Source organism: Megalops cyprinoides, chromosome 20 (assembly GCF_013368585.1).
Source record: "Megalops cyprinoides isolate fMegCyp1 chromosome 20, fMegCyp1.pri, whole genome shotgun sequence".
NCBI classification, from domain to species: domain Eukaryota; kingdom Metazoa; phylum Chordata; class Actinopteri; order Elopiformes; family Megalopidae; genus Megalops; species Megalops cyprinoides.
The window spans coordinates 4,617,933-4,631,784 of record NC_050602.1 but is presented as its reverse complement, the minus strand read 5'-3'; the positions used below and the strand labels follow the sequence as shown (position 1 = coordinate 4,631,784).

The window sequence follows — 13,852 nt, the reverse complement described above, 5'->3', positions numbered from 1 at the left end:
TCACAAATCTCTGACCTAAGCGTGGCAGGCCATTAAAGTCTACAAATAAGATGTGGGCCCGCCCCCCAGAACAGTACCACCCACTGCATTCGCATACTCAAGTGCTCAGAGAGTCAGTTTGACTTGTAAATGGGGAAAACAGCTGTTTATAAGTTTTTTTTTTTTCCCTATAATGCAAAGGAGACCTCTACATCTAAAACCAACTGCTGAAACTTTCAGCTAGCCTATTCATTTGGCACTCAGCTTCTTATGACACTGGGGGTGGCGTTCTCAGTGGCCATCTGTCATTGTGGCCCTGTTTCTTCTTATCAGGAGGCTACTGATTGAAGGTTGAAGCAAGTCCATTGAATCCTTCACTGTAACAGCGCTGGCGGGGCAGTGCACTCTGGTGTGCTCCATGTTTTGAAACTCAGCCAGGAGGTCACTATCACTTTGACCTCATGCCAGGCACTTTTTTCGTCTGTGTCCCAGTTCAAAACTCAGATGTGTCTCATGAAAACTTGCAAAACTCTTGAGTACCCTGAAGTCGCCTGAGATAAACAAGTTGACTAAGCAAATATTCCAGTACGGGCCTTACATAAACCAGAGACACACGGTTACAGTGGACATTCATTTAAATGAGACAGATATTCACACTTCAAAGCTGTCACAATGACAACTGAATAACTTCATGACTGGCTGTCTAGACACATAAAACATCACATGAGCAAGGCATTCAGTCCATGTAAACACTCTAAAATCTAGAGTGAGCCAACTCAACCACATCGAGCATTGACAGACCCCACAGTTTCAGAGTTTAGGGTGTCTTTTCATGGCGGTCCCCAGAAGGTCCCTATAGAAGGAGCTTCAGACCATCTTAAGTGGTTCACAGTGACTTCAAACACAGAAAGGCTTAACATCATTGAAAGGGCTGGAACCTAATTTTAGACCCCTCGCAAAGACCATTTTCAACCGCAAATCGCTATGCTACTCTTAGGTTTTCTCAGAGGACTGCGGGCTGCACCAGTTTCCCACAAAACTACAGTACAAGGGGAAAAAATAGACTTTGTTTCCCTCCCTGTTGTATGGGAAAATCTTTTATCAAGCCACTGGAAGTGAAAAACACACTTTAGTCATGATATGAACAGAGCACATACTTCTCCATTGTGTATACATTTTGTGTTATTACATGTACAGTTTTCATTTACATGTACAATTACATATATTCAGGGGCATTAAAAAAGGTCATGGTATATTATTACTCTGAGACAATGTCACTGTATTAATGCATTGTGTGCAATATTTATTATTTAAAATGCTTTATAACAAATAAATGAACATATACATAACACATACAGCTTAGGCACATATAATAAGCAATATTCATGAAAGGGTCAGGAAACAGAGCTATGATACTGGGTGTAGCACAAATACATACTGGAAGAAGAAAGTAAGCAAACTCTACCCACACCTACACTGTGAGTAAGACAAATTAAGGACCACTCTCTACGATCCTAAACATAAAAGTCAACAGAGTCAAACAGGAACAAGAGCTGAGAGCTGTCCTGAGCTTCGCTCCTCTGTTTATTCAACACTGCAGCTCTGAGCAAAGCAAACAGACTTAAAACCATGGACTCAGCGAGCTGCTCTAAGATGTTTCTTTAACCCTGGCTTGTTACTGTACGTGGTCCTTTTTTGCCAGGAATGAATCAATCTCACCCCAGGATGTGTGGATGATATGACCCTACACTGACTTTATGGAGAGGCCCGGTCTGTTTGCACCTTGGGAAAGGGAGGATTCGTGAACCCCAATACAGTGACGAAATCATGTGTTATGTGCAAGCCTGTCTTTGAATGATTTGCGGCATTTTGCTGTAGAGGGTAAATGTGACTGTGTTCCAGAACCCTCAAAGAAACACAGTTTGTTACAACCAGAACTTACACCTAAATGCAGCATCAATCAAATTTCATAAAGAACATGAACACTTCCTTTTAAATCAGCTGATGTCATCACTTGCAACATTGTCTTAAAATCCAGTAGTAAGTCTACATGTAAATTATATCACAACAAAAGGCGTATTCCAAACAAGAATATTTGTAATATTTACTGTAAAAGTGCATAGCTAATATTATAAAACAATCCAATTAACGACACCTTTTGTTTCTACTTATATGCTTACACTGCAAAATGTGACCTATAATGTCACAATGTATTAAAAACGCAATGATTATGAAAGGAGTTATTATCGCGTTTTCGTTATGTCCATTTCTATTCATTGCCGGCCAGAAAGAATACTCATCTCTCCACCTACAGAATGATTACTCCACCGAACCTAATCGTTGCTTCCAGGTTGGCAGCGACACTTAGTCATCTATCAGACCACAGACGCTTATTTTGTAGCGGAAAACGAGCTTATGCTGGAATGGGGCTTAGACCTCGAGTGAGTGGGCTTTCTTCCCGTAACGTAACGGGGGCTACACCCGGACGACAAAGTTCAGGACCTCGCTTTCTTCTCCCCTGACTGTTGATCCTGTATTCATCAGGTTTCAGTCAGACTGAAAGCACGTGGAACGGAATTAAAAACAAACGGCCCGTCGCTGACGCACGAACATGACTGCTTTATTGGCTAACCTATTTTCAATGGCTCCCCAAAGCCCGGGATAAACTGCGAAAATTAGGCTAAATCGCACCGTAGCTGCGAACCCGCGGCGGCTGCGGTTCCCCCGAGAGAAAACGCTCCACCCTTACGAGACCAGCGATTGTGGCGAGGTTTTTTTCCCCTCGAGTTGCTTTTTTCCTCTCTTTTTGTAAACCGAGCCAATGTGCCAAAAACCGCAGAACAACATCTTCGGGTCAAGGAACTGCCATTCGCCCGAGGAAAAAAGAAAAACCTCTTCAAAAAACAATGAAATTTTCAAATCTTTGGTTCAGCGTTTTATTAAGTGTCTCACACCTACCGACCGCTGATCTGAGGCACTATAGCAACAAGTGAGCGTTTGTTCCAAAGGAATGCCGAGTATGCCTGGAGGGGGAGGGGAGCGAGAAAACCCTACTGTGGAAACCAAGTGTCTTTTTTCACCCTGATTAAAACGATTAGCCGTGTTGTTAATAGCCCCAGGTCAATATTGTTACAGTGGTTAAAAATACGCCCGAGATATTCTCCAAAAGGTTTCCCTTCCGCCGAGAGACAGAATGCGCTTTACAGCTGCTTCACCAAGGCAAAAGTGCTGTAAACAGAATAAAGTGCAAAACGATCTTGCGCTTTTAAAAACAGGCAAATTAAAAGAACTACATTCTAACTGCAGCGTTTGGAGACCTCATGTGCCGTGAACATCGCGAATGTTCCTTCAAGTTCTCGCTGAATAAATAAATGAGACCAAAACGAATCCGCCCTACCACCCCACTCAAATAAACACAGAAGTAACAGGCCTGGAGCAGCAAGGGCAGGAGACTCACGCAGGCCTGGACTGTCACAGGGAGAAAGGCCAGAAAGAGAGATCATTAATGTAGGTTTCCTCCAGGGCAAGGGAGGTGGGGGTGCAGGGAAAACAGAGCAGAGGTCAAGCACTCTGTGCTTGTGAGAAGCGTGACACGGCAGAGACCCGTCGCGCGGCTGGGGCCAACCATGGGCCTCTGCAGGGCAACTTGGGTCCAACACAACCCCTGCAGACCACGGTGCAGCCGGACCCCGAATTCAGTGTACAATCCAGCGCAAACTCAATTTCAGCAAAGGGACTCAGGAAACCAAACATAAGGAAGATCAGCCCAGAGACCAGATGTCAAGATCTGCAAGTTAAATGTTAAGGCCAGGGTTTAGACCAAGGCAGACCTCTGAAACCTGGGGCTGCCCATCTGTGAGTGTTACACAAGGGTCACATATTTTTAGCGGACTCGGAGAACACTCTCTGTTCCTGATACAGCGCCTTGGTCTCCCACACATCAGGCAGTTTCGGTGTTCACCTTTCACAGGAATGTAAAAGAGAACCTCTCTGGCGGACTTGGCTGAGACTCTGGTTCAGTTCATCATCCAATTAACGTTTATTTGGTATAGCACCTTTTACAATGCTGTTGGACTGGACCTTGTAAAATAACTGCAGAATAATAAACAAAAAAATAAGCAAATGGACTAAACCAGTGACAAAGAAGGAGTGATGGCAGCTGAACAAGAACCCTAATACTGAAACACTTATATTCACTAACACTGAACTCACTATTACTGAGCAATAAAACAAAATTCTAGGAAGTAACAAATGCAGGTCTGCTGGTGGTTGTATATGATGCTGTATATTTCAGTAGATCTGCTGTAAATTCCTGTGTTTAACCTCTCTGTATTTAGCTCCAGCAGAGCGGAGCTTCTTAAAGAGCATGTGTGTGTGGCGGTCGTTGCTTGGCTGGGCTGATACCGCCACAGCCGTGGTTCAGGAAACAAAGACAGGTTTTCACTGGAATCCGACCCTCTTCTGGGACCCCGCACAGGCAAAACAGTTCGGGACAGGGGCGCGAAGAGGGTGTCGCCGCGCTTCGGTAACTGATTTACCCGAAAAGGAAAGGGGAGAGGGTGTTCCGGCAGCGCCCTGTATTTTCAGCAAGATGGAGCCCTTATGTGCTTTGGCTGGTTTTCATTTTTATGAGGCCTGACACACGCTAACCATCTGTGTGCCGCTCTTTGCAAAGAATGAACTATGTTGCAGTGTGGGGAGGGAGGGAAGGAGGAGTGAGGGAGAGAAAGAGGTACAGAGAGAGAGAGATGCTCCTCTGCTGTGACCAAAGTCAAACTGAATTAAACCATGCAAAAAGTTCCTTCCCTATAGAAATTAACAATAACTAACAGCTTTGCATATATCCCTATGCAGTGTCCTGTACTGCTTATATTTTCTTCTTATATTTTCTGTCCATGCATGCAGCTGCTGAGGCAATTCATGTCAACTGTACTATAGCTTTACTGAGCCCTTTGCTAACTTTATTGACTCCCTCGCTGTGCTACTGCTGCCATTCGTTCATTCAAAGGAACAGCTTCCCCAATCAGCCACACACTATCTGGGGTAATGAAAGGCCCAAAACTAATCAAATAAAATGCAAGCATGACCTTGCATTTGATGATGTCATGTTATTTTTAACCACCTTGACCCCCAGACAGTGCAAACTATCAAATCAAAACCCAATCAATCATTGACGCAAAGTACCGACAGTCAACATTTTGAGAGATATCATTAAACAATGGTCTTGGGAAAATGATGGACTACTCTTGGACCTAGCCCAGTCATGCCCCAGGGAATGATGGGAAGGTTTCTGCTTTTCTCAGATGGGAAGCATTCAGTCAGCCAGCATAGGAGATGTGCCCACGCCAGGAAGTCACAGGGTAATAACTTATCCCGATTTCTGTGCCACAAAGCTAATAATGTGAAAATACTCTCTGTGGGACAGGACAAATTTGCTACAGCTAGGATGTTCAGGACACAGTAATGCTCAGTAATGAAACATCACTTAAGTGCTCAAATACAGCAAGAACAGTGTTACATTGGGTGTCAAGCAATACTTTGCTTTCCTTTTTCAGATTAATTGAAAGGGAAGTCAACATTTTCCTAACTGCAATTGTCTAAGGCAAGCCATACACTGGAGAGGATTTAATATACTTTCAACCTGACAAAAGTTACGTACAGAAAGTGTTCATCAGTCCGTAATGTAGTTAACCCGCATGCAAGCACTATCATGAGGTTTGTTTCTTCCCTACATTCTATAAATACCAAATGATTACCTTGACTCCTCAGTCCTCAATTTGATTTAAGAGATCATCCGGCATTTAACAAAGGCTTCTTTCTGAGGATGAGGACTGTCAATGTGACAGTCTGTAAGTGAACCACAGTTCAACCTGCAATAAAAGCTAGTCTTCTCTTCTGTTCTCAAAAATGGCAATCACTATCATGTTTGGTATTCCCATGATGCAAAGCAAGAGCATCACTTATTATCAGTATAGACCAGTTATTTCCTCTTTTATTATCCTGCATGTATTTCTCTAGGAGATGTTCTGCCCAGTACTCTGTGGCATCCGTGAAAGCACCGTCCAAGGCAACATGCTAAATAAACACTGATTTAATGACAGATTGAAAAACAGTCTCAACAACCAGTTCCTCAAGAGGCATTTCCTTTCTCCTCCCGCGCTGCTAGGAAAGGTGAATGAGTTTTTTGAGGTGCATTCTGGGACGGTACTGAGTCTTAACCTGCACTCTGAGACTTCACTCTGCTCTCAGTTTCCTCCAGGAAAACTTTCAGCCTCTCTCACAGTACTGTTTTTTCCTGGATCCTTCCTGCAGCTGTCACCCATAGTCATTTGTTAGGGATTCAAAAGAGGTTCTTCAGACATCCCCTACCTGGGTATCACCATTCAGTTCTCCCCTTTGACAAATGAAGAAGGGGAATTCCCAGTCTAATCCTTTTTACTCCTTATAACCCCCAAGTGAAAGAATGTAAAGAATATGTAGAACATAAAGAATGATGTTGAGAGTTATCTAGCTTTGTTCTGTAAGAATTAAAACCAAGGGAAAGCATTTTGCTGAACATACCATGTATTTGTTAATGAGTCATTTACATCGTGTCCACTTCCTAAAATTTATTTGGACTCCTAAAAACTTCCAATAATGTTAACTTGTAAGTCCAGATTATTACAGAAAATGTAAGAAAAGCAGAACTTGAAAAACACACACAAGAGCCATTTTAAACTCCAGTGAGATGTGGATGTTAGCGCATTCATTTGCAGAGTAAACTCTGGACTGCTCTTCCAGAGAGTGGCCCAAGGTGACAACAGGGAAGCCATGTCACGTGGCAGAGTGGGTCATGCTGGAATGTGAGCCGCAGCGTGACAACAAAAACCTCCCGATGAAACATTGCCATAAATCAAGCACAAATATTTGAAAGGGTGCAGAGGCCATTTTTGCACTCCAAAGACAGAGCAAATCAGTCAGACACACGGCACTCATGCATAAGTTCTACACCCCCAATGTTCAAAACAGAGATAACAGAAAAGTAAACCACCAAGTAGAAAAACATATGGAAACATGCTGTGGTGAGCCGGAGGAATTCCTGCAAACATTAAGGGGAGAACGCCACGTTTTTCACATCAAATCCTGCTGCATGAATTCAAACTTCCGGTCCGCCCATGGGCCCTCAGACGGGCCAAGTTTCCAACAGTTCGGGGTTCGGCCATAGCGTAGCTCAGAGAGCACCAGGAAAAATAAGCAATTTACCCAGCATCCGATCAGAAATGTGTTCTTTAGACAGCAACATTACCTCCCTGTTGTTCCCAGACAGCTATACAGGGCGAGTCAAAAAAAACAAAAGAACTCAGCCAGTTGAGGAAAGTGTGGAAAATTATTCCCCGACCCCAGGAAAAACTGTCCGATCAACACTCCTGGAACACAGTGGGCTGGAAACAAACAGAGGCTTGTGAATGAGCACACTGGTTGTCTTAATAAATTCACAGACATGAAGGCAGCTCTTTATAGCAGACACAGACTGAAATTTGAGTAGGAAAATGGCAAGTAATTCCAAATATCCCCTGAGGAAGTGTTTAGTTGAATGCAGCATTCACACAAGTCAACAGCTCTTTCGATGCTGCTTTTCTAAACGCGTGGTTTGTTCACACAAACACTTTCCCTGGGTTTGATTTTTCCCACAGAGTGGGACTGTGTTACTTATTCCATGAACCTGTTGAAAGGGCAGCCATTGCCAACAGTGAAGGTCAATTACCAATTCAATTAACACCTACTGTTCCCTGTACTGTTTTTTTAATGCATGTTTTGACCAAAATAGAAATGATGCTGAAACCACTCATGTGCATCTGGTGTACATTAGGGCTTACAGTAATTGGAGGGGAGGGGGGTGTGGGGTGGGGGGTCGGGGGGTGGGGGGTGGAGATAATTACAGATGAAAGAGCTATATTTTCCCAGAATCCCAGTCAAAACAAGCCCCACCAGAGTCGGCGTTCTATTCCGGTCTTGGAGAGCAATGATTAAAGAGGCCGTTTGGAGCTACGTTACTGACATACCAAATAACTAATGTCCGATTCCTTAAAGGAAGTGAGGAGAGACAGAGGGAATTCATGCGAATCAATTGCAGTTTTACTACAAACATCTGTGCAAGCCATCAGAGCACACAACACAAAGCCCCCCTGCCAAAATATACCCCTTTCCCACTGTAAAGACTGCGTGAGAATCTAGGAAATTAAGGCATTCCTGTCAAAGGGAGATCTACAACTACGACCACCATGGGTCAAATGCAGCCCGGTTCACTCACAACAAAAAAATACATGTACATTGACGTGACTTTTGGGGATGTTTCGGCAACTGGTCAGTGAATCGCATGCCATAACTTCACCGTTTATCAGTGCAGGCAGAGATAAGGGGCTGATTCTCCAAGCTGAGGAGCAGGAGTGCAGCTGGTTCTCACCAGTGTTCAAGGCTGAGGTGACATGGGGGGGGCAGTCACAGTCAGGTGGCACCAAGGGGACGCTGGAGACCGAGAGAGCCACATGCCTGTGTGAGTGGCCTTCCTCAATAGCTGCCCCCCACTTGCCAGCCAGCGGGGCTGTGGAGAATTTCCTCCCTCCTGAAACCTGATTAGAGCAGCGGACCCACCTTTGGCATTGAAGGCCTCCTTGAGCCGCAGCAGCACATCGGCGAACTTCCGCACGTCGTTGACCAGCAGCATGATGTATTCGGGGTCGGCCCCGGAGGCGCCGGCCACGCCCGGCCCAGTCCCCGAAGTGCCCACTGAGCTCCTCTTGGCAGTGCGGCCTGCACCCCAGGTCCCTGAGCCACCCCCGGACGGGGCGAGGGAGGGGCGCGAGCTGGAGGAGGGGCGCCCCGCGCCCAGGGCACGCTTGTTCCCTCCGCTGCTGCCGCTCGGCCGCAGCATCCCAGCCGAGGGCGGGGCGCACGCCGGCACCCCCCCCGGCTCTGGAGCGAGCGTGGCCTCCCGCTACCCCCGGATCCCGCACCCTTCCAGCCCGCGGAGAAGCGACCGCCCTGAAATGAGAGGGTCTTCAGAAAGGGGAGCACCAAAAATGCAGAGAGGAGAACCCCCCTCCTCTCCAACACACATACCTTCCCAAACTAAAACCACCACCACCTTGATGCAAGCTGGCAGTCAGTTTACAGATACACTCCACACTCATTTGAAATACCAACCACCCATAACCACATTACTTCACTGTAATCATTACTTCACTACACTGTCCTGTCCTTAGATAAGCAAATGAAAAATAAAATATAATTATTCATTGCCGTTATTATGGAACTGCATAGCAGATGCCCTGATCTAGAGCGACTTCCAAAGGTGACAGTTTATACGTAATTAATCAGCACATCTGATCGTTTCCAGAAGCAAATCTGGTAAGTACCTGGTGCACGGATAAAACAGTAGTGCCTCGTCTGGGCTTTCAACCAGCAAACTTTATGTTTATATGACCTTCCCAAACTAAAACCATCACCACCTTGATGCAAGCTGGCAGTCAGTTTACAGATACACTCCACGCTCATTTGAAATACCAACCACCCATAACCACATTACTTCTACAATTCATTTGTGGTTTGTTCTGAATGAGAGGGTACTATACTCGTCTGTAAAGATATAATACATATGACAGAATACATTGATTTATTTGATATATCGCATCTGAAACCCTCTGAAATCCTTTTAACTTCAAAGCTTTGTGAACGTTCTATCAACATTAAACAATGTGAAAGACACATTAACACATATCGCGGGGGAAAAAAATCAGTTTCACTATCAAGGGGCTACCACAGTCTGTAATTTTAGTTTTAGGACACCGCATACTTTGAGATAGATCTGAAGCTGTGGCTGCTATGGTCGTATTACACAGAGTGGAAGAACACGATTACAGGCAGCCTGCAATCTAAACATCAGACCGGAACACCAAAGCGGCTTAATTTACCTCCGCCCCTCTGTACAGAAACATATCAACAGATCTTGCGTGTCGAACCCACCGATGGCATTGTGCACGGTGTTGGATATCTGAATCGCATATCTAATAGCCATGTTGTTGTGATAATTTATTGCTTAAAGTAGTATGCACTCGCTTAGCATGTAGCCTTACCTAATAGCCAACTGTTTATATCCAATGTAGCTGAAAAACAGCAGTCAGAACTGCTCTCAGCTGTTTACTATGCAAACAGCTGAGACAAGTTAAACAGTTTTCCACGACATTTTAACCGATCGCTCCATGGCTGCATATGTCATACCATACAACTTTTTTGACCTCCGTACGTTTTTTTTCGTTTTGTTCACATCAGAGATACACCATTATCTTTTAATCAGACGATCCTCCCCATTAAGAGACCAAGGAGAGACCAGCGTATGAGGTGATAGGGGAGACCGCAACTAGTTAAGTAGAGGACACTGTCCTGTCCTTAGATAAGCAAATGAAAAATAAAATATAATTATTCATTGCCGTTATTATGGAACTGCATAGCAGATGCCCTGATCTAGAGCGACTTCCACAGGTGACAGTTTATACGTAATTAATCAGCACATCTGATCGTTTCCAGAAGCAAATCTGGTAAGTACCTGGTGCAAGGATAAAACAGTAGTGCCTCGTCTGGGCTTTCAACCAGCAAACTTTATGTTTATATGACTACCTGCCGAGCGGGTAGGTAGCCTAATCACTGTGTCCTATTGTAGCATTTTGTGGAAAGAAGCTTACTAAATATGCATTCGGGGACAGTCCAGAGTACTTTGTCTATCTGCCGAAATTATGAAGTAATACATTCAATTGAACAATGTACAGTTGCGAGGTCGTTCGCAAACCTTCACGAGAACTGTACAAAATGTTGCAAATCACACGAAACGTCGGCCATGTTTCCGTATATGCAACTGTTCATTAAATCACAGCTGAACATTTGTAAGAACGGTAGACTGCTTTCGTCCGTTCTCTTGCTACATAAAATAATGACCTAGTGATATGTCATCCATGTGAAAAAAATCCTTCGCATAAAGGGCTATGCAGCCTTGCATAAAGGTCAACTAATAGGTGCGCTAACACAACGCCAAAAAAATCCATTTGAGTATTTTTTTCCTCGATCCATATGTTGAAATCTGGGAGCGCATCATCTGTCTCTGGAATGCATCCACATGGTCTTGTGGAGCCTTGGCTGGACCACATGTCACATCACACGTTCACCACCAAAACAGGATTATCAACCAGCCACACAATTTACTCCTAGGCCACTGATTTGATCGATCGTGTCCACGGGAACATGAAAAAGCTGAGACGTGGCTGCGACACATCTGAACTGGACGAGCGAATAGTCTTTCTTAAAAGTAAACAGCTAGCTAACATTTTTACATTATTCAACAATTCACTGATCCATCTCACCCCAATTTCGATGACAACGGATACACTGACAGATAATGCAACTGATGTGGATCACATCATGTTGTGTACGATTATTTTTAACTAGTGACTACGAGTACTGCGGCCTTTTTAGTACCTTTTTGATTCAATGCGTTTGGTATCCAACAGTCATGTTGTGATACTACAGAGTGTACTACGCGCACACGTATCATTTAGTCTTATCTAAGCAGCCGACTTTTTCTATCCAATGCACAGCCGAGAAACAGAGGTCAGAACATTACTGTTGACCACGTCGGTCGATACGTCTAAAAATAACTATGCAAACATCTGAAATGAATTAAACACTTTTGCCACGGTATTTTAACCGACCGCTATGTGGCTGCATATCTCGTTTTAATTAGTTGTAAACTAATAAAGGTATTAACAGATATGCATCCCACAGATATGCCATACCACAGATAACTTAGATTTTCTTTTCACCCCACAAGTGTTTTTAAATTGTGAGCAGATACATAAACTCAGAGCAACACGCATGCCGAGAAATCCTCTTCTTCGGTCCTGTCCGACGGCTCCGTGGGACCTAGTCGGTTTAAATCAAAACATGTTTACCTCAAAGATAAAATAAAGATACTCACCCAAGCTACAATTTTGTTTCATTGCACTTTGCAGAGAGCAGAATTCGTTATCTCGATAACTCCCACAGCGAAACGCACTTTAAATCCTTCCTGTGACTGCAGTTACCTACTTTCGTAGACTATTTAATCCGCATCCAAAGTTTCGGACCACGGTCCGCTCCGTTCACTAGTCTCCTCCTCTTTCATGTGATACACAATGTAACTTTTGATTGGCTGGCCGCCGGACTGCCTCCCACCCTCTAATAACAGGTGTAAAAAAATGTACGCGTTGACTTCTTTCTTAACCGCAGCATGCCCTGAAAACATGTCAAGATGTCTTGCAAACCGATGAACTGACGCGGCGCAGTCATGCAATAGGTCAGGAACGAGCTGAGTGCGGTTTGTGAATGAAACCACTCAGAGTGCAGCAAATTTATTGTTGTCGAGGAGCCAGCTCTCCGTTTCACCCTTCCGAAAGAAAAAAAGTGACATGTACTTTGTGGAGAAGGCTGTTGACAACTCATTTTTGTAATGCCATTATAGTATTAGTTGTCAGAGGAAGAGGGTTGTCAAGCACTGTCTATATGAATCCATTCAACAGGTGTAGCATGCGTGAACATTGTTTAAGGAAGGTTGCAAAGAGGTACAGTATGTGTTAATTGTCAATCTCAGAAACTGTTGTTTTCACAGTTCAATCCAAACATGTATAGGCCTATTTAAACAGTTAAACACGATTTTATTGTGTAAAATAATGTGTTATTTGGTGTTTGTGGAAGAATTTAGATGTTTTTTCAAGTTCTGCTGTTATCTATCAGTATCTGCTATCTATCTAGATATCTATCTATATAGATAGAAACGGATTATCTTTACTTTGACTGGAAGGTAAAACATACATTTTACCAAAATGAGCAAATCTCATATCCCGTCTTTTGATAAATACTGTTCCATACAAGCTGCTATAAATGAAATAGGCTATTTGATGAGTACCTAAACTACCAGGAAGAGTGAGAAAAACATCTATACTCCCACACAGAGTGACAGAAACAGCTACATTGCCAGGGTGAGTAAGAGACAGCTACACTGTCAGGAAAAGTGAGAGACACAGCCATACTGCCAGGAAGAGTGAGAAAGATCTACCTGGAGTGAGTGAGACACCGCTACACTTCCAGAGAGAGAGAGAGACAGCTCCACTACCAGGGAGAGTAACAGAGCCAACTACACTACCAGGCAGAATACTCTTGTATTGTGGGGGCTGAATGAGTAACCTATAGCTCATAGCTCTTTAACTCATCTAGTGGTGAACATGGGTATTGCATTGTATTTTCAGTATATCTTCCTCAGAAAACAAATAATAAACCACACATTTTGCACATTTGAAAAGATGTGATCATACACCTGTATTTTCTAGTTAATCTTGCTAGGGACAATATTCTCCATACCAAGCCATTTCTTCCCTGAGGGATGGCCAGCTGAGTCCATGTTTGGTCAAATACATAACACTTTCTGTAACAGCTGTGATGGGTGAAAAAGTGTTTTTCCTCTAAAATTAAATTTGACCCTAATTAAAGCTAATTTGTGAGCCAGTCATTTTCCTTACCTCAATGAAAAGTTAATCTATAAAATGACAATGCGGTGGTGCAGAATAACAAGGCCACAGAACAATCTCGGGCGATGACTGATTAAGAACCTTTTGGATCAATTTACAAAACTAACTGCAGCTTTCAGAAGCTAAAATTTATCTTATTATATATACATATATATATAATAATATATAATATATATAATATATATATAAATAAACTAACAACCTTAAGCTGAATTGCAATTTAAATGCAGTTTTCTTGTTTATCTGAAATTAAATTACTTCATAAGTAACTCTGCATTGTTCCT

At 43.4% G+C, this 13,852-nt stretch overlaps 1 protein-coding gene across 3 annotated transcripts in view; it reads right to left on the bottom strand.

The window, feature by feature from the left end:
• Positions 1 to 12,123, bottom strand: part of LOC118795508 (rho GTPase-activating protein 29-like) — a 51,171-nt gene extending 39,048 nt beyond the window's left edge. For all 3 annotated transcript variants that reach the window (XM_036554038.1, XM_036554039.1, XM_036554040.1), the window contains exons 1-2: positions 11,984 to 12,123; positions 8,611 to 9,000 (exon numbers count right to left, since the gene is read on the bottom strand). In XM_036554038.1, the coding sequence (XP_036409931.1) occupies positions 8,611 to 8,890 (280 nt within the window). In that variant the 5' untranslated portion in view covers positions 8,891 to 9,000; positions 11,984 to 12,123. The remainder of the gene's footprint in view (positions 1 to 8,610; positions 9,001 to 11,983) is intronic.
• Between the last annotated feature and the right edge of the window lie 1,729 nt (positions 12,124 to 13,852).